Source organism: Manis javanica, chromosome 17 (genome assembly GCF_040802235.1).
Source record: "Manis javanica isolate MJ-LG chromosome 17, MJ_LKY, whole genome shotgun sequence".
Classification (NCBI taxonomy): domain Eukaryota; kingdom Metazoa; phylum Chordata; class Mammalia; order Pholidota; family Manidae; genus Manis; species Manis javanica.
This window is the reverse complement of record NC_133172.1, coordinates 62,951,774-62,975,605: the sequence shown is the minus strand read 5'-3', so window position 1 is coordinate 62,975,605 and position 23,832 is coordinate 62,951,774. Positions and strand designations below refer to the sequence as shown.

The following is a 23,832-nucleotide window of genomic DNA, read 5'->3' as shown; positions in this document are numbered from 1 at the left end:
CAGCTCATCACCTGTGACTACAAACCAGAGGGAGACAGTCACTTACAGAACTCAGCTTTTTCCAGATGTTGCTCATGTGCCCTAACATCACCCTTTCAGAGTGGTAATTCAGTGGTTCTTAGCATGGTTAGAGTCATGCAACCAACTCTGATGTCTCAGTTTAGAGCATTTCCATCACCCCAAAAAGAAATACCGCTCCTGCGACCCCCTCCCCCGCATCCCCTTCCCCAGCCCCTGTGGCTTCTGCTGTGCTCTGTCCCGTGGATTTGCTGTTCTGGGCACTTCATCCACCTGGAATCCTGCAGTGTCTGCTCCCCTGTGCCTGGCCCTTGGCGTCTCAGGGCTCACCCATTCTGCAGCATGGGCCAGTATTTAATCCCTTTTTATGGCCAAACAACACTGCCTTGTGTGGCTAGAGCACATTTTGTTCATCCCTTCATCCGTGATGAGCACGGGGTGGCTCCCACCTCTCTACTCTTCCGACTGATGCTGCCGTGAACATCCGTGCATAGCTAGCACATTTGTGCATGCACTGAAGCACTTAGATGACCGGCAAAAAGCGGCCAAAGGAGAAATACACATATAAATATATGAGTACGTGTGATGCGTGTGTGTAGAACTGCTGCCCAGCCTCTACGGTGAGCTCCGGGCGAACGCACCGAGGACTATCGGGACTCCGCGGCAAGGCTAGATGATTGGCAGCCACACGGCAGTGCGCAGGCCCTGCCCGCTCACTGTGGGCCGGCAGTCTCTCTTGGCGTGTGTGTGCATAGTGGGGCAGGGGGACTACTCTCAGAGAGGGTGACTGATTTTTAGAAAAACTAAGGGGTGAAGCCAAGGAGGTGTGAATGTGGAACCTGGCGTTAGGCTAAGTGATCCATAGGTTTCCTTAGGCCTGAGACTTGGGCTTCATTTGGTATAGTTCACTTGTTAACTGGGGTGTGTGTGTGTGTTCTGGGGCCAGACTGCCTTGGGTTAAATTCTGGCTCTGCCCGTCAGCCAACTTAGTGTGGTTCTGAACTCCTAAGTCTAGATTTTCTCATCTGTAAAATGGGATCAAAGATAGTATTTGCACATGTGGTTACCGTGAGAAATAAATGCAAACAAAATAATAGTTTAGAACAAACACCACACAAGTGGTTGCTCTATTATTAATAGTAATAGTTCAAATACAAATAAAGCAGGGACTCAGTTTGATAGGTGGCCTGGATTCCAGAGACTGCTCCCAGTCATCCCCCCCGTCAGTGTGGTCGTGTGCCTTGTACTAAGCCTAGACTTTGTTGGTTGATTTGATCCTTTGAAAGGGGGCTGGATTCCAAAGATGTCCTGACTTGTGAAGGGAGATGCTCTTGCACATGTTCCCTGCTTCGGTCATGTTGTCACCATTCTGGAAGAAGAGGGACTTTTTCTGAGAAAAAGCTGTTAGACTAAGTTCCCTGTCAGGTCAGCCTGTGTGACCTTGAATGTCAAGGATTATGAGAGGGTTCTTGTGCCAGTGAGTGTCTTGGGGCTGCCTGGCATGGCCTGGCACTGTTGTGTATCATTTTGTAAGGTGTAAACTTTAAAATAACTCAGGGAAGCACTTGTGCACCGAATGTGTAACACTGTGCCCTAAGGCCCTGGTGGTAGTGGGCACATGTGCGTTTTCTGTCGGCCTGAGCAGCAGCTTGACCTGTCGGACGCCGGTGGGTACACAGCTCGGATGCACTAACAGCTCTCACTCCCACAACCTTACACATGCATCTTTGTGCCACATATAGAGCAGGCTGAGTAGGACATGTTAATTTTTTAAGACTCCATATTTAGGAGTGATGGCAGTTGGAAAGTGCCTTTTGGAGATTCAAATATAAACAGGCTTTTTTTGATGGCTTTATTTTTCTAAAGAGCTATGTAGAGTCTTTTTATAGAAAACTTTTTTCCTTTTTGGTTACAAAACACAGTGGTACTTTTCTGCTGCCACAAAAAGTGAATTGAGTCCTTTGTGCCTGGCTCACCGGAGAACAAAACATCCGAAGGTTTGTGGGCAGGGAGCCAACGGGAGGTCCTCAACCACGCGCATCTTGGTTGTGGGGAGTTGTTTAAAGTGTGCTTTAGGTCACAGGCCCTTAGGATTCATGGACTCTGGGCTGACATTGGTAGTGAGTGTTCGGGTTTTCCTGAGTAACTTCTTTATAGTAGAATTGGAAGTGACCGTGCTAGCTCGGTGTAGAATGAAAACCTGTTCCCCAGGTCGTGCTTTTGGTATTCTGTTAGAAAATCTCTCCGAAGGGGAGTTTGCCCCTCGCCCAGCAGGCAGGATGTTTCCTTCCCCGTGAGCTGCGGTGGGCTGCGGTGTGTGGCGTGGCGCCCACCCCAGCACAGGTGGTGGGGTGTCGGGCTCTGTGCTGCCCTCTGAGGTGGCTCCGAGGAGGGCACTGCCCCACTGTGCAGAGAGCCAGTGAGGTCCTTGCCCGCTGACTGTGTGGGCCCACAGGTGGTGGGGTCAGGGCATGTCCAGACCCTCCTCCTGAGCCTTGTACAGTTGGTATTTTTATCTTGAACTTGGATAAGAAACTGTTCGCTAAATTTGTAGGAGGGAGAGCAAGTTGGTTAACAAAGTCAGCGTCCACAGTTATCTCCGTGGACCAAACCAAAGTGGAGTGGGCCAAGTTTTCCTTGGAGGTTGCATATAGATACAGGATTAAGAGAGATGGCTGAAAGGCTCCCTTGCCAGGAGGAAAGAGGGATTTAGGAATTTTTCATTGTGGTAGGCATCTGCATGTGATGAGGCTCCCCACGGTCAGTGCTGAATGGCCGGACTGACAGGGCACGGCACGTGAGGACAGGTGCTGTTCTTTTTGGTTGACTTACTGTGGACGAATACAGTGGTCACTTTGAGTGACACGTTAAAAGGGACATTAATAAACTTGTAACCAAGTCCGAGCTCATACACTCACTGCTTGACAAGCCAGTAAGTTGAGAGACAGGTGTTGGGGGAAGGAAAGTGACTTTATTTGGGAAGCTGGCCGACTGACAAGGTGGTGGACTGATGTCCTAAAGAATCATCTTAAGTCAGGGTTGATTTCAAACTGCTTTTTTGCTGGGAAAGGGGAGCAGAAGGGGGCCGAGGCTAGGAGGGGACAGACAACTGCAGACATCTGGGAGCCAGTGAGGGTCCAAGGAAAGCTGTGACATTCCTTGTCCTTGGTTAGTTGACTGGTGGACATAAGTCTGGTCAGTGTTCCTATAAATCTTTGGCAGGACAGTGTTATTCTCGCACATGCTTCCTCATCTCTTTGTGGCGTATGTTTAGGTTAAGCGGCTGTTTTCATTCAATCTCAAGACCTGTGAGCAGCTCCTCTTGATGATCGACAAGCCTGTGCCGGGCTGAGCAGAAGCCCTTTATTTCTGGCCCAAAGGCACAGCAGCAAAGGAGACAAATCCAGTGTGGGGGCAGAGATGCCCAGCTTTTGTGTCTGTTAATGCGCCCGATGAGGGCATTAGGAGAGGGAGACTGGTGTGATCAAGAAGAAAGGTGAGAAGAACGGAATTCGTTCAGGATCGGAATAAGGGACGATCCTGGGGATCCTCCTAGTGACCTGTGATGAGCTGCCCATCTGAAATTTGCTAGCGGGGAGGCATTTGGGTTGGGCAACTTGAGCTTCCTGCTCACTTGAGGTTCTGTGTACTGATGCATCTTTTAGGCCCCTGGCTTTGGGGGAAGCTGTACAGAACGCACAAAAATAAATGGAGAATAATACATTATACAAGTAGGTGCTGGACTGTGTGGTGCCGGTTATGACCATCTTTTGCAGCCTGGAGTTGCTGAGGTCTTTTTGGGGAAGCTGGACTTGATGATTGGGTTCTGCAGGTAGGAGAGCCGGGCCCAGAGAGCGACCAGCACAAAATGCAGTGAGCAGAGGTGCCTGGGGCGATCTGATGCCTACATAGCAGTTGGGGCTTGTAATCCTTGAGAATCTAGGGAATGTGCCCGGATGACCTTTTTTAATCAGGTTGTTTGTGTTCATATTGTTGATTTTTAAAAGGTTTTTTATTTTGGATAACAGTCTTTATCAGATATGTCTTCTGCAAATATTTTCTCTCATGCTGTGGCTTCTCTTCTAATTCTCTTGAAAATGTTTTTTGCAGAGCAGAAGTTTTAGATTTTAATAAAGTCTAGTTTTATCAGTTATTTTGCAGTAGGTCTTTGATCCATTTTGAGTTAATTTTTATAGGAGTATGGGGTCTGTTCGGGATCATTCTTTTGCATGTGGATGCCCTGCTGTTTCAGCGCCGTTTGTTGAGGAGACTGCCTTTGCCCCCTTGTGTTACCCTTTGCTCCTTTGTCAAAGGGCGGTTGCCTGTATTTGTGGGGGTCTGTTTCTGGGCTCCCTACTTATTCTTTGCTAGCACTACTCTCTTGATCACCCCAGCCTTACAGTAAGTCCTAAAGTCAGGTAGCATCAGTCCTCTGACTTTGTTCTTTTCCTTCATTATTGTGTTGGCTGCTCTGGGTCTTCTGACTCTCCATATAGACTTTAGAATCACTATGTTTAGATCCATAAAATAACTTTCTGGGATTTGATTGGGATTGCACTGAATCTGTAAGCCAAGTTGGAAATAATTGACAACTTGACAATACTGACTGTTTTCTATCCATGAACATTGGAATGTCCCTCCATTTTATTTAGTTCTTTTATTTATTCATCAGAGTTTTGTAGTTTTCCCCATATAGATCTTGTGCATGTTTTGTTGGATTTATACCTAAGTATTTCATATTTGGGGTGCTAAATGTAAATTTCAAATTTCACTTGGTCATTGTTGGTATGTAGGGAACCAATTGGCTTTTGTGTATTGACCTTGTTGCCTACAACTTTGCTATAATTGCTTATTAATTCCAGTTTTCATTTCAGTTCTTTCAGAGTTTCTGCATAGGTAGTTATGCCATTTGCAACAAAGACAGCTTTGTATCTTCCTTACCAATATGTATACCTTTCATTTCCTTTTTTTGCCTAATTACACTAGCAAGGACTTTCAGTACAGTGTTGAAAAGGAATGGTGAGAAGGGACATCCTTGTCCTGCACCTTATTTTAGTGGGAAAGCTTCAAGTTTCTCATTATTAATTATATTAGCTATAAGGCTTTTACAGTCTTTATCAAGTTCAAAAAATTCCCCTCTATTCCTAGTTTATGGAGAGTTTTTATCATGAATGGGTATTAGATTTTGTCAGATGCTTTTTCTGCATCTGTTGATAGGATTGTGTAGCTTTTCTTTTTTAGTTGGTTGATGTGATGGGTTATATTAATTGGTTTTCAAATGTTGGACCAGCCTTGCAAATCCTGGGATGAATCCCACTTCATCCCATAGTGTATGATTCATTTATCCTTTTTTTGGAATTCAATTTATTAAGATTTCTCTTGAGGAATTTTGCATCTATCTTCATGAGAGATTGGTCTTTAGTCTTCTTGTGGTGTTTTTGTCTGGTTTTGGTATTAAGGTGATACTGGCCCCTTAGGATGAGTTAGGAAGTGTTCCCTCTGCTTCTATCCTCTGAAAGAGAGTGTGGCGGTGTAATTTCTTCCTTAAGTGTTTGGTAGAATTCACCATTGAGCCCATCTGGGCCTTGTGCTTTCTGTTTTGGAAGGTAATTAAATATTGAATTAGTTTCCTTAATAGATAGAGGTCTGTTCAGATTGTTTTATTTCTTCTCCTATGTGTGTTGGCAAATTGTCTCTCAAGGAATTGGTCCATTTCATCTAGGTTATCCGGTCTGTGGGCGGTCCTTCACCATCCTGATCTCCACGGATCTGTAGTGATGGCTCTCCCTCATTTCTGGTAGTAGCTATTTGTGTCCTCTGCTTTGTTAGCTTGGCTAGAGGCTTGTTGGCTTTATACACCTTTTCAAAGAATCAGCTTTCGGTTTTATTGATTTTCTCTATTGATTTCCTGTTTTCAGTTTCATTAATTTCTGCTCTAATTCTTATTTCTTTTCTTCTGCTTACTTTGAGTTTAATTTCCTCCTCTTTCTCTAGCTTCCTGAGTTGGAAACCTAGATTACTAATTTTAGATCTTTTTTCGAGTGTGTGCATTAAGTCCTATAAATCTCCCTCTAAGCACTGCTTTTGCTGCATCCCACAAGTCTGATAAGTTGTGTTTTCATTTTCATTTAGTTCAGAATATTTTTAAATTCCTCTTGATATTTCTTCTTTGACCCCTGTGTTATTTATAAGTGTGTTCTTTAATCTCCACATATTGGGGGGGTTTCCAGTTGTCTTTCTGGTACTCATTTTTGTTCCTTTAAATTTGTTATGGTGTGTGGTCTGCCCAACATGTGCTCTATTTTGGTAAATGTTCTGTGTGAGCTGGAAGAGAATGTGCATTCTGTTCCTGTTGGATGAAGTCTGTGGATGTCAGTTATATCGGTTGACTGGTGGTCTTGAGTTCAGCTATATCCTTACGGATTTCTGCTTGCTCTGTCTGTCCGTTTTTGAGAGGGGGCACTGAATTCTCCACCTACAGTTGATCCTTGCAAAATGTATGAGTTAGAGGTGCCAACCCCTCATGCAATCAAAGATCCCATTTATAACTTGGCTAACCACTAATAGCTTACTGTTGGCTGGAAGCCTTACTGATAAAACAGCTAATTAACACATATTCTATATGCTATACATATTATATGCTATATTCTTTAATAAGCTACAGGAAAAATGTTTTTCAAATTGTCACAAATCTCCTAATTTCCAATATATTTATTGAAAAAATAATCTATGTCTAAGTGGATCCTTGCAGTCCAAACCAGTGTTGTCAAGGGTTCGCTGTATGACAATAGATTCATCTGTTTCTCCTTCCAGTGTTAGTAGTTTTTGCCCCACCTACTTTGACACTCTGTTCTTAGGTGCATACATGTCAAGAATTATGTCTTTTTAGATAATTGACCCCTTTATGATTTAATTTTGTAATGCCCTTTTTAAGCCCTGATAACGTTCCTTGTTTTGAAGTCTGATTTGTCCAAGGTTAATTTTTCTGTTCTTGCTTTGATCAGTGTCCGCATTTGTTCTCAGCGTTGCTCTTGTTCTTTGTTCTTATATTTATCTTTGCTCTTGTTGCTTGTTTCTGTGTCTTTCACTCCTTTTTTTTTCTTTTGTAGCTTTAATTGAGCATTTCATATGATTCCATTTTCTCTCCTTTCTTAACATATCAATTAGACTTACGATTTTTACTTTTTTAGGTGGTTGCCTACAGTTTGCAATATACAACCAATCCAAGTCCACTTTCAAATAGTGCTGTGCCACTGAATCAGTGATGTTCTTACAATGACAAAATGATCCTGATTTCTTTGTAGCATTGCCTTCATTCATTTCACTTATATATAAATATACATAACTGTGTGTGTTTAAAAACACACATCATCCAATACGTTGTTGTAGTTATTTTGAATGAACTATTGTCTGTTAGATCAATTAAGAAGAGAAAAGTTTTATTCCTTCTTCCATGTGCTTCCTTTCTTTATGTAGATCCAAGTTTCTGACCTTCGTTATTTTTACTTTGTCTAAAGAATTTTTTACCTTTCTTTTAAGGCAGGTCTCCTGGCAACAAATTCCGTGATTTTTGTTTGGCTGAGACGGTGCTCCGCCCTTGCTTTGGAAGGATGCTTTTGCAGAGGACAGAATTCTAGGCTGGTGGCGTTTCCCTTAACAGTTTCCCTCTGTTCTCTTCTTGCGCGGCCCTGGGGAGCCCAGGTGTGAGCCTGACCTCTCCCCCTGCACAGGTCCCAGGTGCCCCGCGGCCCCTCTCAAGGCCTCTCCGTGTCTGTGATTCTCAGGAGTTTGGAAATGGTGGGTCTGCAGGGAGCTTTCTTGGCACGTGTCCTGCGTGGTGTTCTCTGAGCTTCCTTCCTCTGTAGCCTGGTGTCTACATTCCATCTGGGGGAGGTCCTCAGTCTTTAATGGCTCAGGTGTTTCTCCTGTTCTTTCTCTTTCTTCTCCTGGCATCCCCACCATGTGCAGGGACACTGTCTGTACTTGTCCTGCAGTCCTTGAAGGTTCTTTCTCCCAGTGTTCGTTCTCCTTGGTGTTGGTCTTTGAGACGTCCTGTGCTCAGAGCTTTTTCCCACAGCCTGTCTAGTGTGCTAGTGAGCCCCTCCGAAGCGTTCTTCACTTCTGTTCCAGTGTCCTTAATCTCTCGTGTTTTCCTCGGGTTCGTCAGTAGATTCTCCGTCTGGTCACATTGCCGTGTGTTCTCATGTGGTGTACACTTGATCCATTAGAGCCCTCAGCAGATGTTAGTAACAGTTCTGAATTCCTGGTCTAATAGTCCCAGCATCCCTGCGTGTCTGGGTTTGGGGCTTGTTCTCTCTCTTCAAATAGTGTTTTTGCCCTTCAGTATGCCTTGTAGTTTTTTCCCAGTAGCAGGGCATGATGTACCCGTTCAGAGGAGCTGTGGTGAACTGGCCCCTAGAGGGAGGTGGCGGGGCGGCGGAGGGAAGCAGTCTGCAGTCCCCAGGTGAGTGCCAGTCCTCTGGGAAGCCTGTGCCTCTGGACTGTGATCTTCACGAGGGCTTGCCAGTCCTTCCCTCCCCTCAGGGTCTGGATGGCTGGAGCCAGCTGGCCGCAGGCATTCCTCTTCCCTGGGGGGTCAGGCTCTGGTAACTGGTCTCCCTGGGGGGCAGCTTTGTTGAGAGCAGAGTGCTCTGGGGTGTTTCTGAATGGCCCCTGGTCCTCTCCTGCTGCTGGAAGCAGGTGGGGCTTCTCTTTGGAGTTTGCTGTGGGAATCTGGCCATCTCCTGGAGGTGAATCTCACAGTATTGTGGGGCACCCTGGAATTTCTCACTGCCTTGTCCTCATGGGATCTGGCAGTTAACCCGCAGTTCTGTGCCTTCTGCCTGGCACTGGTTCCCGTGGCAGTTTCTGCTGGTGAGTCTCTTGCGGAACTGTGATCCTGTGTTCCCCTGTCTGCTTTTGGCTCGCAGGGCAGCAGTTTGACCTGTGACCTGCGCTCTCGTGTGGGTCCACAGAGAGTCGTCGGATTTTCAGTCTGTTCAGCCTTTTACTTGTTAGAACGGAACGGCGACCTCAAAGCTCTTTGTGTGCTGAATCAGAACTTGGAAGTCCCTCTTACGGTTTTTTATTGCCGTGTGTATCAGTTTTATTGAGACATAATAGTATTTAATAAAATCTGTACCTTTTGGGTGTTCAGGTAGATGAGTGTCAGCTGGTAGATATCCACCACCGTCCTCTAGCCAGATGCTCCCACCGCAGAACGTTCCCTGCCTGCTGCCGTACCTGCCGTCCGCCTCTCCTAACCTCTGACTCCAGGCAGCTGTTGTCAGCGGAGATTAATTTGAGTTTTTGGGAATCTCAATAGAAGTGGAGTCACACAGCACAGCGTCTTCCCGCAGCCGCTGAGCCAAGGCCGGAGGCCTGTCCATACTGTAGTGTGGGCACAGATGGCTCCTCCAATTTGTTCAGTTCCGAATAAGGCTTCTCTCAATGTGCCGGTGAGGGGGGACTTTGTACGCACATGTGTTCTCACATCGCAGTAAATATCTGATGTCATGTTGCTGGGGTGTATGTGAAGTCTGTGTTTCATGTCGTAAGAAATCGTTGCCACAGTTGCTCTGTGTCAGGCCCTCCCCAGTGCCCCCGGGGTGAGTGCACGCCAGGTGCTGCCTGGCTACCTTGACACTTGGTCCTGTTTTGTGTTTGGGGCACTGTCCTGGTGTACGGTTGGAGTGCATTGTGGGTTGGATTTAACTAAAAAACTGACAACAAATGATGTTGAACATCTTTTCATGATTTTATAGGCCATTTTTGTGTTTTTTTCCATCATCTCTTTTGTGAACTTTCTGCTCAGATCTTTGGCCTATAATTTTATTGGGGTGTTTATCTTATTAATAGTAACTTAGTAAGAATTCTATATATGTTCTAGATGTCAGGCATTTGTCACATACAAATATGTCAGATATTTTGCAAAAATATTTGTCCAAGTCTGTCATTTGCCACTTCATGTTTTCTGGTGTATTTTGAAGAGCCACTGTTTTTATTTTGCTGGAGTCACGTTAGTGATGTTCAGCCTGAGAAATCCTATGTCCCCAAGGTTCCTGTTCATTCTGGATGCTTCCTGCAGCTCGCTGGGCTCGGGGAGGTTGGGGTAGCTTATGGTCAGGTCAGATGGCGCATGGTACTGTGAAACAGAAATTGTGTAAGAAGTGGTCTTTTTTTTCTTTTTTCCCATTTTAGATCAACAGGAGGTCCTTCAGGTCGGAGTGGGCATCGGATGGTAGCCTGGAAGAGACAGCTGGTCCTCTTTGGCGGCTTCCACGAGAGCACAAGGTCAGTACAAAAGCATGATCTTTCTTTCTGGAGCAGAAAGGAGTGGGCGTTTTATGGGGAGACCCATTCTAAGTATGTGTGGAAATGCTGCCCACCCCTGAAAACCACGGCCAGGTGACGGGCATGCAGCTTGGACAGCCGCACGGGCCTTGGCTCAGTAGCACCCTGAGCCTGGTTTAATGGAGTGCTTGGTAAATCTGGGTGCTGGGCCCCACCCTCTGGTTTCCAGCTCAGCAGGCCTGGCATGCGGCCCGAGAGTCTGCATATCTGCAAGCGGGCAGGTGCTGATGGTACTGGCCAGGGCCCCCCTTTGAGAGCGACTGGGCTAGAAGAGTCTGGAATGCCTCCATGTTGGGCACGCAAGTGGTAGCCTGCATTCCGCCGTGGTGTCAAGAGCGGGGCCTCTGTTGTCCTTTGTGGCTGCAAGCCAGGGTGTGTTCCTGACCGGGCCAGAGGCTCTGCTTTGAGCCTGTCGCCTGCACAGATGCCCTCCCGCATGCCCGTAGCTCAGTCCAGGGAAACAAGACACAGTGAACAGGTTAGCATGCCCGTCACCCTTGTGGTGCAGCCACGCTGTGGGTGAAGCGCCTGGACTGTGGTGCAGCCTGGGCATGGGCCTCTCTGGGCCTGTGAAACAGCTTGCTTGCCAGCTCACCAGTCGCTGCAGCCTTTTCATCACATTATGGATCCAGTTGCACGTTTTTCTGGTAATTTCTGGCTCGTGAACATAAGTCTTGCATGAATGTGAAGAAGGAGGTTTGGGTGAGTTAGGAGTATGGGTCCCAGTTTCTTGACAGCCCCACCTGAGGCTGAGCCCTGTGGTCCTCACCACGGGGAGGACAGCCTGAGCTGTTGTAAGAATTTATACCTAAGGGACCGTTGTTTATATTTATTCTTGACACTTTCTGTTAAAACAAGTAATTTTCACTCGCAGACGAGGGGATTCGTGAGTTTGTGAGTGTGTTAATTCAGCACCTGCTGTGTGGGTGGGTGAGCACACAGCCACAGCCCCTCCTTCCTGGACTCAGGTTATAAAGTGGATTCCTTGCTACAGTGGTTGTAACTTGAAACCATTTCAGAATCAGAATTTTTTCCAAAACCCTTGTCATCCTGTTACGATGTTTAAATGTATTGCTTATGAACTATTTCAAACTTAGAGAATAAATGAAAATACTAGAACAGATACCTGTATAGTGAACATGCAAATTAAACAAATTAGTTTGACTTTAAAACACTGAGTAACAGTTGCTGCTTATTCTTACGTGCAGAATGGAATTTTTGCTGAAAATCTGCACTGTGAAATCTGAAAAAACAGTAGAACAGGGTGAAGCCTTTTAACAACCACCAGCCCATGTACCCCTCAGGATGTGTTAAACGCCCCTGCCCTGCAGAAGGGCGCCCCTGGTCTTGTTCCAGTCAGAAATTCATGTGGTTCCCTTGTCTTCCGGCTGGGGACTTGTCCGGTCCCACTGATGCCGGGGTTCTTCACGGAGCCACAGAATGAGCTTAGCAAACACTCAAGGCAGGAGAGCAAGGCACAGGCTTTTATTTGGAGATAAAGTGAGAGGACAGAGCTCCCAGCTCACGCCAGGAGGGGACAGGAGAGGCTGTGGTTGGCTCGTCGTCTAGGGGTTTTATGTGCGGTTGAGGATTTTCAGGAATGGGGGTAAAGGGCTAGGGCTGCAGACTTGTTGAGTGGTCCCACAATGCTCATTTTTGATGAGTAACAGAAGAAATTTGCTACTCTGATTCTTTCTCAGGATAGCAGTTTCCCTCTGGGAGTATGTCAATTAAGAACGCCTGCCCTGTCCAACCAAGGTGGGCTGGGTTGTTGCCTGTTTGCTGAAGTGTGTTAAGAATCTTACTTCTTAACTTCTTGGGCCATTTATAGTTGGGCTTGCTTATTACTAAATTTGTCTTTTTCCTGGGTTGCAGATTACTTGGTTAGGATCAGAGAAGGAAATACAGCACATAGGTACGATTAAACTAAGCTGGGCCTTTTAGCAGGCAAAGGTAAATTTTACAGTGTCATTATCTAATTGATCCAGTGAAGTCACGGGTTATGCTGAGACACTTCTCTTTATCTGCAGAACACTCAGCATTCCAGGCCAAGTTGCTCCTGGCCTTTTGAGCTTTAACTGATCCCATTGAAGATGTCTATATTCCTAGTTTGGTGTCTTTACCCTAGAGAATTAGTGTGACTCTGACTTTGTGTAATGCTTAACACAGAGTTTTGATAGGGACTTTGTTGCACATTGCTACATTGTCCTGACCAATTATCTTGCTCTGCTTTTTCTCTGAAGAGCTTCACCCTGCTCTGCCTAAGTCTGCAGTCTCTGTCTCAGCAGTGCCCTGCCTTGCCCAGCAGTCTAGGGCCTAGCAGAGCGAACTAGCCTTGCGCCAGCTCCCTTACGAGGTGACCCTTCTGTCTGCAGTAGAGAGCCCTGCTTGGGTCACTGAATGCAGTGTGAAACCAAAGTTGCCCAGACTTGTGATGGCGCTTCTCACTTCCTCTGTGTTTTCTTCTTTAAAAAAATCAGTTCTAGCTCTCTACTTGAATACCTGGAGAGCACCTCTGTGGGTAAAATTGTAATATTTCCAGAATATCTCACCTGGCTTTGGTGTATCTGCTTATCAGCCGGCACTCAAGGGTGGAGAGAAGTATGGCTTTAGTGCATTTGCATCATTCCTCAGGGGTGGAGAGTTTGTCTCCGTATTAGTGGGTAATTACCTGGGCAAGTGGGGCTTATCTGTACCTGAGAGGTGAGGGGGAGGGCCGGCTTTTGCTTCTACTGGCTTCTTCCAGAGCAGAGAAGAAAGACGGCCCGCGACTGCAGCTTATGAGCAATAAACGGATTTTAAACTTTATTTCTCCCTTTGACTGATTTCGGTTTCAGAGGTATTTTGCCCTGGGATTTCCTCTTCCCGGACTTAACAACTTCTGTTCACGGGGTGTAGTTCCAACCCAGGGCCCCTTGACTTTGCCCACGGTGGTCTGTTAGAGACCCCATCAGGACATGGCCTTGTCTGTGCACTTGGGGGCCGCGCTCCGAAGGGCCCATCTGTGTCTCGAGTCCTTTGCTATTCAAGTCCCAGCTGCACGAAGCAGGCTGTGCCCCTGGAACGCCTCGGCCGTGGCCTCTTGGCTGTCGTCTGGCCTTGGAGATCCAGAGGATTTGCCTCTGGGATCTTACAGTTTAAGGGGTACTCCTGCCCCCCCAGCCAAGTTTCTCCTCACATCCCTTGCCAAGCTGTAAATATCTCTGTTCTGAGTATTCTTGTAGGTTCATCGTTAAGTTTGAAATTACACTCATAGTGACCCGATACAATTATTTACAAGGTTGAGATTTTGTAAGCTGTGTAAGGCAAAATGGTGTAACTCTCAGATTAAAGACTTTCAGATCCAGTCAAATCTCCGTACTTCTGTGGGCTGGCAATACTTCTAGTTTTCAAAAGCAAACTCATGTGTTTGCAGTCCCTTCATAGGAATCTTCACCTTAAATAAACCAGTAACAGAACAAATGATAACATGTTTGCCTTTAGTTTAAGTCAGGTTCGCTTTTTAATGTCATTGCCTTTTTGTTTGTGTTACTTCATTGTGACCAGAGATTACATCTATTACAATGACCTATATGCCTTTCACCTGGACACGTTCACGTGGAGCAAGCTGTGCCCGTCGGGGACCGGGCCCACACCTAGATCGGGCTGCCAGATGTCTGTCACTCCCCAGGGCAGTATCATCATCTACGGGGGCTACTCAAAACAGGTAAGAAGAGTAGGGCCTAGACTTCTGTCTCTTTCCTTCCAGTCTCACCAATAGTGAGAACTTCCAAATCAGACTGCACGTGAGTTTAATATAAACAGTTCTTTCTTCTGGTTTAGAAATGCACAGAGTTGGTGTTGATCTGCTCTTTATGAACATATTAAGAGTTTTACAGGCATGTTATATTCTAATCCATATGCCCCAAAAATGCTGCAGTGTGAATAAGTCCCTATTCTGGGGGTCTTGGTTCCTAAGCAGTGGACACTAGCTAGTGTGTAGCGCTCCCGTATAGAATATACCCCAACGTACTCTTTCTCTTTTTGTCGACATGCAGTGCAGACATGAGGCTGTGAATGGTCTTGCATATGCATCCCTTGGTGCTTGTGCCCTGGAGGCCTGTAAGTTTATGGCATGCTTCTCCCCACAGTGTGCCCACCGCACGCACAGGCACTCCTCAAACGTACAGGCCAGTTTGCTTCCATTTGTCCCTGGTGGGCACCTTGTTTTGACTGTCATGATAAGCTGCTCTGAGCATTCTTGTGCAGGTCCTTATGTGGCTGCACGCTTTGATTTCTCCTGGGGAGACATGGAGGAGCAGACTTGCTGGGACACAGAGTGAGTGTCAGCTTGATTCATGGGAGCTGTCCACCTCTTCCCAAAGCCGTCACACTGAACGTCGAGAGCAGTGGTTGTCCCACATCCTTGCCAACACGTGGTGGTGTCAGTCTGCTTATTTTCAGCCTCTCTGGTGGATATGTGGCATCTCAGTGTGGTTTTAATTCTCAGTTCCCTGGGGTGAAACAGGACCTCTGACTCTGTGGCTGAGCTGGTCCCCTGTGGGTGGTCATGACGACTGGGGCTGGGAAGGTGCCCTGTAGCCGGGAAGTGTCCCGTGACCTCCTCCTCCCACACCCCTCCCATCCCAGGGAGCACGAGGCCCTGCAGCCCAGGAAAGGCGGAACCGACTTGTTTTCTGCAGTTGTGAACTGCCCAGGCCTCACCTATCTGATGGTCAGGAGGGCATGAAAAACAGCTGGTGTGGCAAAGGCTGTGCCGAGTGCCCGGATCTAATGCTTTATCACAGCAGATGCTTTGTTGAGTCAAATGGGATGAGGAACAGTGAAAGCTTGTTAAGCTGATGCCACTCGAATCAAAGTATTGCCTAGTTCTCAACAGCTGCTACTTTCCAGCCGTGCACACCGACCCCTGTGGGTGAGTGAGTCCAAACACTTTTGGCGTCTGAATTTCAGTGAAAAGCTTGTCTGTTTGGAACACCTGGGGACTTACCAGACTGGGGAAGAGCTGAGTTGTTGATGCTGTGGGTATTGAAAAGTGTCAGACTCGGTAGGCGGCACAAAGTAATAGAGATGGTTTTGCTTGGCCCCGACCGAACACCCTCCTGGGCCCGGCATCACCACCGCCAGGAGCTGTCTGGTGGCCTGCAGGGCGGTGGCCAGGAGCAGTGCCCTTAGACCTGGCTGGGGCAGCCGGTGGAGCAGGGCCTTAACTCAGGCTGGCTGAGAAGTGCAGCCTCTTTTGTACTTCACAGGCGGTCCAGCTGGGGACCGTGGCCGTCACCATGTATATCCAGGGCAACCAGGGCAAAATTCTGATAACTTTATGAAACAGACCTCCTGCTGGCCGAGATGCTGAGGGTGTCTGGAAGCTGTCAGCAGAGTTGGCAAGCTGGGGGAGGAGGCAGCGTGCCCTCTCCTCTGCTCCGGACACGGGAGTCAGGAACTGTAGGCGTGATTTAAAGGGGCTCACCCCGCCAGTCTGGAGGGCATGCCTGGCGCACTCAGGTCAAGGCGTTTCTGTCAGACTACAGTACAGCGCAGCAGAGCCACCTCCTCTCCCACTGCCCCTGCGGTGTGGCCAGCAGACCCCCTGCTCTGGCGGTCAGTGCGCTGCCATGGTTTGGCTTTCAGGACCAGAGCGCCAGGGGGCCTGTGGCGGGCAGCAGGGCTGCTGGAGCTCTGTCTCCCTGCTGCCCCCTGCCCACACCCGGCATTTCTCTGGAAGCTACAGAGCGCTTGCTTGCTGGTGGAGTCCTGCCTGGCACAGCAGCCCCGCATTTTGATGTGTTGGTGAGGCTGCTCCAAGTGACCCTGGAAAAGCTGGTTTCCTGAAGATAGTCCCCTGTTCAGTCCTTTTCATTTTCTTTCACCTCGACCCGGTTGTAGCTGTTTTGTGTGGAACCTTCCCCACCCTTTGGGGGTGAACTTGGGAAGGTACCTCAGAGAGCAGGCGTGAAATGGAAAGCGTGTGGGAGCAAGTCTGCTGCAGTGCAGGGTCTGGGCTCGCCTCAGAGCCATCACTGCCCCTTTCAGGGAATGGATGCCACTAAAACCGGGAGTCGGGTGGCTGGGGCTGTCTAGACCCTGGCAGTGGACTGAGTCCATCTCTGAGTGTAAGGTTGAGGAAGCTGGAGCACCGAGCGCCCATGTGGGCATGAGGAGAGACTCCGTGCCACCAAGGAGGGTGGTGTGCACAGCCTGGTGCCGGACCCTGGAGTCTCGTGATTTTCAGAGACAATGGGTTGTTTTTCAACTGACCTTACAACACTTACATTTCTCTTGAATGTCTTTAGATTCCGCTAATACTGCATTAGACATGAGTGGAGAGGTAAATCCTCTCTGAAGCACGCTCCCAAGTCAGTGCAGTGTGGCGTGAACGTCAGCTCTCGTGAGCCTCAAGGGCCCATCCTTAGAGTGAAGCTGTGAGACCCTTTTCAGAGCTTTGCACCCCTAGACAGAAGGTCAGCATCTCCAAAACTTCATGCAGAATCTGTCGCCTCTTCTAGCGCAGTTGAATCAGTGAAGACTGGGTTTAAAGCCAGTATGATACGCATAGAGGAGTTTGTGGAACAGGTAATCGAGAACAAAGGGTGACAGAGGCCGCTTGCTGCTCACTGTGGTTGCCTTTGAGGAAAAGGAGGTTGGGTTTGGGGGGAGGTCCTTCCACTGCAAGAAAAGAGACGGCTCTGACAGGAGGAGTGAGAAGCTGTTGGGGTGTGCACCCCGTTGGCCGGTCTGCCCCAGATGGAGGGGGCAGGGAGACCTCAGCTCCCGGTCGTCCAGGGCTCCTCCTGCTCTGTGCAGGGGACGTATGTGTGCGATACGGCGTGAAGGATCCCCCTCGGCTTGTTGGTCCTAAGGACAAGTCACTGCTGTCAGCAAAATGGCACCTTGGACTGCAGCAGGTGCATGTTGGCTAGGAATCTGTGCCAGAGTGGCTGGCGCTCAGCTGTTCTCTGAGTTTCTGGCAACACAGAGGTGTCCCTGAATTCCTTCAGTGTCCCCTCGGTGGGCGGGGCCTCTGCATGTGAACTTAGCTCCTGCAAGTGCTGGACCTTTTGATGTAGAGGGTTAGGCATAGATGTGTGAGTCATTTCTTCTGTTAACCTGCTAGAAAAAGAGAATGTCGAGTCTTAATACCTGTCTGTAATATGCAGAAAGGGTGTCAATTGAATTGCATGAATGTTTCTGGAGGGAAAACAAAGGGGGTGCACACCCCATTATCATTTCCGGAGGCCCACCTACTCCCTATAGGTGACCGATGTTGGACCTCCTTGGTCATAGGACATTCGGACTGTCCAATCCATGGACAATGGGTTGTTTTGTTTTCTTAGAGGGAACTCGCTTCTCTCCCCCTTGCAGTAGACACAGTGCCTGTGTACTTCCCGGGTCTGCTGGCTGAGAGGGCCTAGAACAGTAACACCCAGCAGCACTGAGCACATGTGGTGCCCAGATCTTGGTTTCTAACACCATCTCCAAGGAAAGGAAGCAGGGCTGGGGATCCTAGGACTTGGGCAGGAAGTGTCCAAGGAGAGCGTCTGGTTGTGCCCAAGCCTAAGGAAGTGCTTCTGAGAAACCCAGGTGATGGAGTGCCAGAGGGACCCAGGAGCCGCCTGAAATTGCTCCTTGGGACCAAAGCTGATAAGTAAAGTGGTATTGGATGATGTCCAGAGGGCAGCATAAATGCATATGAGTCCATGCAATTAGAAACGAATGATTGAGTATGTCGGGGACAGACACCCCTGTGCAGAGTTCCACAGAGATGATGCAGACCCTGACCATCCGGGAGATGGAGCAGCCTCCCCTCTCCTTCGGTGGGCTGGCCTTCTGAGAGGACAGTGTGGAAAGGCTGAGCGAGGAGAAGCCTAACACATACCTCAGCCAGGTGGCCCCGGCCAGCACCCGCAGTGACAGGGCACGGTGGCGGCGGGCACCCCGATGCGATGGGTAAGGGAGGCACTTTTCCTCTGGGACCCGCCGCCCAAAACCCACAGCCCCGTCCAGTCTTGAGAGAACCTCAGACGGATCCCAGTAGAGGGGCGATTGGTGAGTCACCTGCCCAGCCCCCCTCACGTTGCTGAGGGCAACGAAGACCAGGTGAGGCAGAGCGCCTGTCACAGCCCAGAGGCGCTAAGGACGCATGGCAGGTGTAGCGTGGTGTCCTGGTAACAGGGGGTGTTCGAAAGGCCAGGGCCGTCTGAGTGAACTGTGGGCTAGGGTGACACTGGTGTGCCAGTTCTGGCTCGTCATTGTCAGGGACATGCCTCCCTGTGGATGAGGGTGACAGCGGGACTGGGGACCTGCGGGTGAGCCTCTTAGTTTTCCTGTAAATGTAAAACTATTCTGAAGCTAAAAGTCTATTTAAAAACTGGTAATTTGAAGGACTGATACCAAGAAAAAATTAAAATTTACTGAAACTCTCCACCCAGGAAAGCCATTTTGCTGAGCAGCTTTCTAGATACGTCTTGAGGACTGTAGGGTCCTGCTTTGGAGAGAGGAGTGTCCAGTCTGGCCGGGCTGATCAAACTAGTTTGAGCTGAAGACAGGGTTAAGAAACCTGGGCTTTACTGTTCAAGAAGCTCAGAGAAATTTTGTAAATGGGCACTGGCCTGAGTCACATTATTTGAAAGGTGATGGGGTTGGGGCCACCCAGGAACTGGAGATGAGGGAGCCGTGCCCCGTGCCTGTTGAGGCCCCCCGGGGCCCAGGCGGAGCCCCCTGCACCTGAAGGGCATCGCTGTGGCGCCAGGGGGCGCTCCAGTGAGCACTGTGCTGTGCAAGAGTGTGGGCGTCAGAGCGGCAGGCGGTGAAACCACAACCTGTTCTTAGTTAACAAGTCACACCAGAATTTGTTAAATCTGTTCAGGTGAGGTCGTGTGGACCTGTGGTATTTCAGATTTTTCTTCAAGGCTGGTCTAGAGGCCAGACTCCCAGGTCACCTCTATGTGAAAGTAGAGCCCGGCTTGAGGGTCTGCTGGGTCCCTAGATGGCACCCGACTGGTTCTCACACACCTGACTCTGCTTTCCTTGCAGAGAGTCAAGAAAGATGTGGACAAAGGTATCCAGCATTCAGACATGTTCCTGTTGAAGTTTGAGGAGGGGCGAGAAGGTACTGGAACTATGCGGAGGGTGGGCCACGCGGGCGGTCTGTGTGTCACTGCAAGGCAGGGCCGGGGCACAGAAGCCCAGCTGCCCTTGTGGACATGGGGCTGGTTTGCAGGAGCTGTGGGCCAGGCCAGACCCTCTGTAAATAACCCCCTGGGTGCACAGGGCTGCGCGGCGCTCCTCTTGGGGGTGCTGGGGCGAGCTGCCTTGCAGACAGGGTGGTGCTGATGGGGTGGTCCCCTTGGGGGAGAGCAGGGATGCTGCTTCATAGCCTTTCCCTGGTTCTTGCCCAGGAGTAAGTGACTGCCACTAGGTGTGGGGTTTGGGACACTTGTGGGGTTGATCTCCCAGTGTGCATTGTTTAGAGCTCAGACCATAAGGCTGAGGTTCGTCGTGTGCCGCAGTTTGGGGAGAGGACCGCAGGAGACCAGGGGTCCGGGCTGATCCTGGCTCTCCTTTGTGACCTGCAGCAGGTCCTTTGTCCTCCGCTTGGGGCCGTTACTGTAAATGAGAGGATGGTCGTGCAGGACACCTTGCCCTCTCTTGTTGTCAATTCCTCAAACCAGAGCTTCCAAAGGCGGCTGGCCACACTGCACTGCAGTGACGGGCACAGACACGTGCCCTCCCTCTGGGGACCACAGCTGGAGCCAGGGATTAGCTTGGCCGGTGTACACCAATGAACTTGATCTCGGAAGCCAGCCTGTGTTCCAGCAGGGCTCGAGCCCCGCATCCCAGCCTCTAGCCCTTGACCCCATGAGAACGCTGGGCTGCAGGAGCTGCCAGCAAGCGTCTGGCCTTGACCACAGGGGTGGCTGGCTTTCCCCCTCCCTGTGCCTGTAAAGCCTCACGAGTGAGAAGCTTGCGGCGGGGCTGACATGTGCCCAGGAGACAGCATGACTCAGGAGAGAGTTTCCCGTCTGCTGCTTCCATTAAGCTTTTTTAATGATCATTAAAGGAAAAGTCTCAGTCCTTCCTGGACATGGTGGAAAGATGTCCCCCATGGCTCACACAGGGTTACGTTCCAGGGTTACCATGAATGAGGCCCGTGCTGAGGAGGAACATGGGGCAGGGGCAGCTGCTGGAGGGCCGGTGGCACCTGTGGCTCCGAGCTTATGCGCCCGCACGGGAGCGATGCTCCTGGACGGGTCCCCCGGAGGGCAGTGCCCACAGGCCACCACAGCTCGCTGCCCCTGCCTGCGGAGCGCCATGGGGGTCCTGCCCCAGCACTGGCCCCTTGGTGCGGGCTGGGCTGCACATTGTGCCCAAGGCCCTCGCTGCCTCTGTGTCCTGGTCGCTGGGGGACCCCCGGTGTGGCCTTGGGGGCTCTCCCTCACCCCACATCCTGCTCTGTGACAGACAGGTGGATGTGGACTCGGATTAGCCCTTCAGGAGCCAAGCCCACCCCGCGCTCTGGCTTTTCCGTGGCTGTGGCTCCAAACCATCAGACGCTGCTCTTCGGGGGCGTCTGTGACGAGGAAGAGGAGGAGAGCTTGGAGGGCGACTTCCTCAACGACCTGCACTTCTATGACGCTGCCAGGAACCGCTGGTTCGCGGGGCAGCTGAAGGTAGGGTCGGGCTCGGAGAGCAGGGCCGCACCTGCTCCTGGCGTCAGTGCCCCACCGCCTCCTTCCCGGCGAGGCCCCCCACCCCAGCCCCTGTCTGCGAGGCTCTGGAGCCTCACCATCTATGCTGTCATAAGCAGGGACCCCGCCTGGCCCTGTGTGGCACCAGCCCAGACAGGTGGCATCGTTGATGGTGTCCACACAGGGTGCTCCCCCGGGGGCTTCTGGTCTAGATGAGCGGTCGGGTCAGTGACTTCAGAAACTGGGCCCCAGGCTGAAGGATGGCAGTGCCCTCAGGTGGCAGACTCTGCTCCTGTCCAGGTGCTGCAGCACCTTGGCTGGGCTCCTCTCTGGACTCGCCCTCTTCCTCTGAGGGACTATGCCAGGCAGAAGCCAGGGGTCTCAGGGCGAGCCCAGCGGTGGGATCAGGGTGCTGTCCTCCAGCTCTTGGGCCCCACCCCTGGTGGGTGGTGTTCACAAGCGGCTTTTTAATTTGTCTGTGTTCACGTGCCTGGGGCGCCCTGTGCTCACACCCTGTCTGCTGCCTTGCGCTTATCACCAGGGACCGAGGTCGGAGAGGAGGAGGCGCAGGCGGGGCAGAAAGGTGGAGCCTGAGGGTGCGGACGAGCAGGAACATGAGGGGGCTGGTGCCCAGGAACCCCTGCAGGTGGTCAGAGAAGTGGTCGCAGACGACGGGACTGTGGTCACCATTAAACAGGTGCTCGCAGCCCCTGGCCCGGCGGCACGGCCACCGTCCCCTGGGGAAGACAGCACCGACGAAGGTGGCAGCCCTGCGGTGGGGCCGAGTCCCCGCTCCAACGCCATGCTGGCCGTGAAGCACGGGCAGCTCTACCTCTATGGAGGCATGTTTGAGGCCGGCGACCGCCAGGTCACCCTCAGTGACTTGTACTGCCTCGACCTCCACAAGATGGAGGAGTGGACGGCCTTGGTAGAGACGGATCCAGGTGAGCTGACTGGGGAGGCGCCTTCCCGATGTCCCGTGTGCTCTGGCTTTGTGGCTGTTCCCGTGAGGGCAGGCCTGCCTCGGCAACTACTTGGGGGCTGAGGGAGCCCTAGACACACCCAGGGGAGTCTCGGACCCACCTGGGCACTGCTCGCCGTGCACTCTTGCAAAGCATATTTCAGCCGCATTGACTCTGGTGGTTGGCGGCCTGCTGTGTGCACACAGTCGCCCAGCTGGGCCATCTGTGCTGTGCACGACCTTCTAGTTGACCCTCGGGCCTCATTTGCTCTCTGATCCAAATGGCAAGTCCCTCCAGCCCTCACTTCCATGTTCTACCCACGGCCTGTCGACACAAGCCGCTTGCTCACCTCTCTAAGGTCTGAGAGTACGAAGTGAAGATGCATGCACTGGGGAGGTGCCAGGCAGCTGGCACAGGCCTGCTCCTTGTCTCCCAGCAAGCCAGGTGGAGCCGGGGCATTGGGGCAGCTGTAGGCAGCCAGTGCTTCTGCCCACCCCACCGTCACCCCCCTTTGCTCCGAGGCACAGGCAGGCTCTCCAGGGACTCGCGCCCAGCAGTTGCTGTGGTGGGAGGGCAGCGTCCTCAGGAGCACGGGCTCCGGCTGCACTGACGCCCTGAATGTCTGTTTTGCTCTAAAGAGGCTCAGGAGTGGCTGGAGGAGACCGACTCGGAAGAGGACAGCGAGGAGGCTGAGGGTGCAGAGGGCGGAGGCGACGAGGAGGACGAGGGCGGAGGTGAGTGTGCTGGCTTGGTGCCCCCCAGGGGTGGGGGCAGCCCAGGCAGGGCCCTCGGCTCGCTCCCAAGGGCCTTGTCACTGCCAGTGAGAGACGTTCACGTGACACTGAATTTTTATTGAAATCTGACTTTGCCTTGTACCTGTGCTCTTGAGGCAGGCTCAGGTGTGTGCAGAGTATTTGCATGTGGGCCTCGTGAGCAGTGCCACGGCTCCCCTGGGAGGGGAGAGCGGCCCTGTGCTGTCAGTGTGGTGCTCACGCGCGTGCTTCGTCGGGCCCTGGGTGTGCGGCTCTGGCCCTGCCCCGGGCCGCCTTCCTCGGCTGAATGTGTCTCTTTCTTACTCCTCTCCGCCCCCACGGAAGAGCAGCAGCACCCCTGGGTGACACCTGGTGAGCAGTTTGCAGACTCCCTGCCCAGGACCGAGCAGTACTGGGTGAAGCCAGCCCGCCCGGACAATGCCAGGCCCGACGCCGAGGAGGAGAGGGTGCTGGGAATAGCCCGTGCCTCGGCCATAGCCGCCTTCCATGACTCGACGTGAGCCACCACACGGGGCGGAAGTCGGCCCGAGTCAGGTGTTCTTGCTGTCCCTCCGCATCACTGGGTGCAATGAAAATAAAGTGGATCTGGACCGAGGCCGCAGCACGGGTGGTCTTCTGTGGGGCTGCGCCAGCTGCGGGTGAGGTCAGCCCATGGCGGGCGGCACCGTAAATGGGAAGCGGATCCTGTTGTGCTGGGTTGGGGTGGAGGGTTCTCTAACATGGACTGGGAGCCCGGTGTCCTCCACACGTCACCAGCTGGAGCCCCTGCAGTCGCCAAGTGCCAGCAGCAGCCTCGACTTCCGGTGGGCACTTGGGTGACCTGCCCATCTTGAGGTTAAGCGCCTGCCGGCTAGGCGTTACTATCTCCCCTTCTGCTGTGGGCTTCACTCAGGCTCTTGTGAGCAACAGACCCAGCTCCTTGGAACCACCCCTTAAGCCTTGTAGGGCTGGAGGTGGCAAGCTGGTGGGCTCAACATTGTTCTTTGCCGAGGGACAGGAGGAAGGGAAACCTGAGGGCAGAGGGCCCCCGCAGCGCTG

The 23,832-nt window shown here is 51.2% G+C and overlaps 1 protein-coding gene across 4 annotated transcripts in view; it reads left to right on the top strand.

Moving 5' to 3' along the window:
- The window catches only part of KLHDC4 (kelch domain containing 4), a 51,843-nt gene extending 28,454 nt beyond the window's left edge, over positions 1-23,389 (top strand). For 3 of the 4 annotated variants that reach the window (XM_073226823.1, XM_017677734.3, XM_073226822.1), the window contains 7 exons: positions 10,219-10,311; positions 13,918-14,077; positions 19,405-19,480; positions 20,833-21,041; positions 21,601-22,003; positions 22,660-22,755; positions 23,119-23,389. In XM_073226823.1, the coding sequence (XP_073082924.1) occupies positions 10,219-10,311; positions 13,918-14,077; positions 19,405-19,480; positions 20,833-21,041; positions 21,601-22,003; positions 22,660-22,755; positions 23,119-23,294 (1,213 nt within the window). In that variant the 3' untranslated portion in view covers positions 23,295-23,389. The remainder of the gene's footprint in view (positions 1-10,218; positions 10,312-13,917; positions 14,078-19,404; positions 19,481-20,832; positions 21,042-21,600; positions 22,004-22,659; positions 22,756-23,118) is intronic. The other variant, XM_017677741.3, reaches the window with a different exon arrangement.
- Positions 23,390-23,832: the final 443 nt, after the last annotated feature.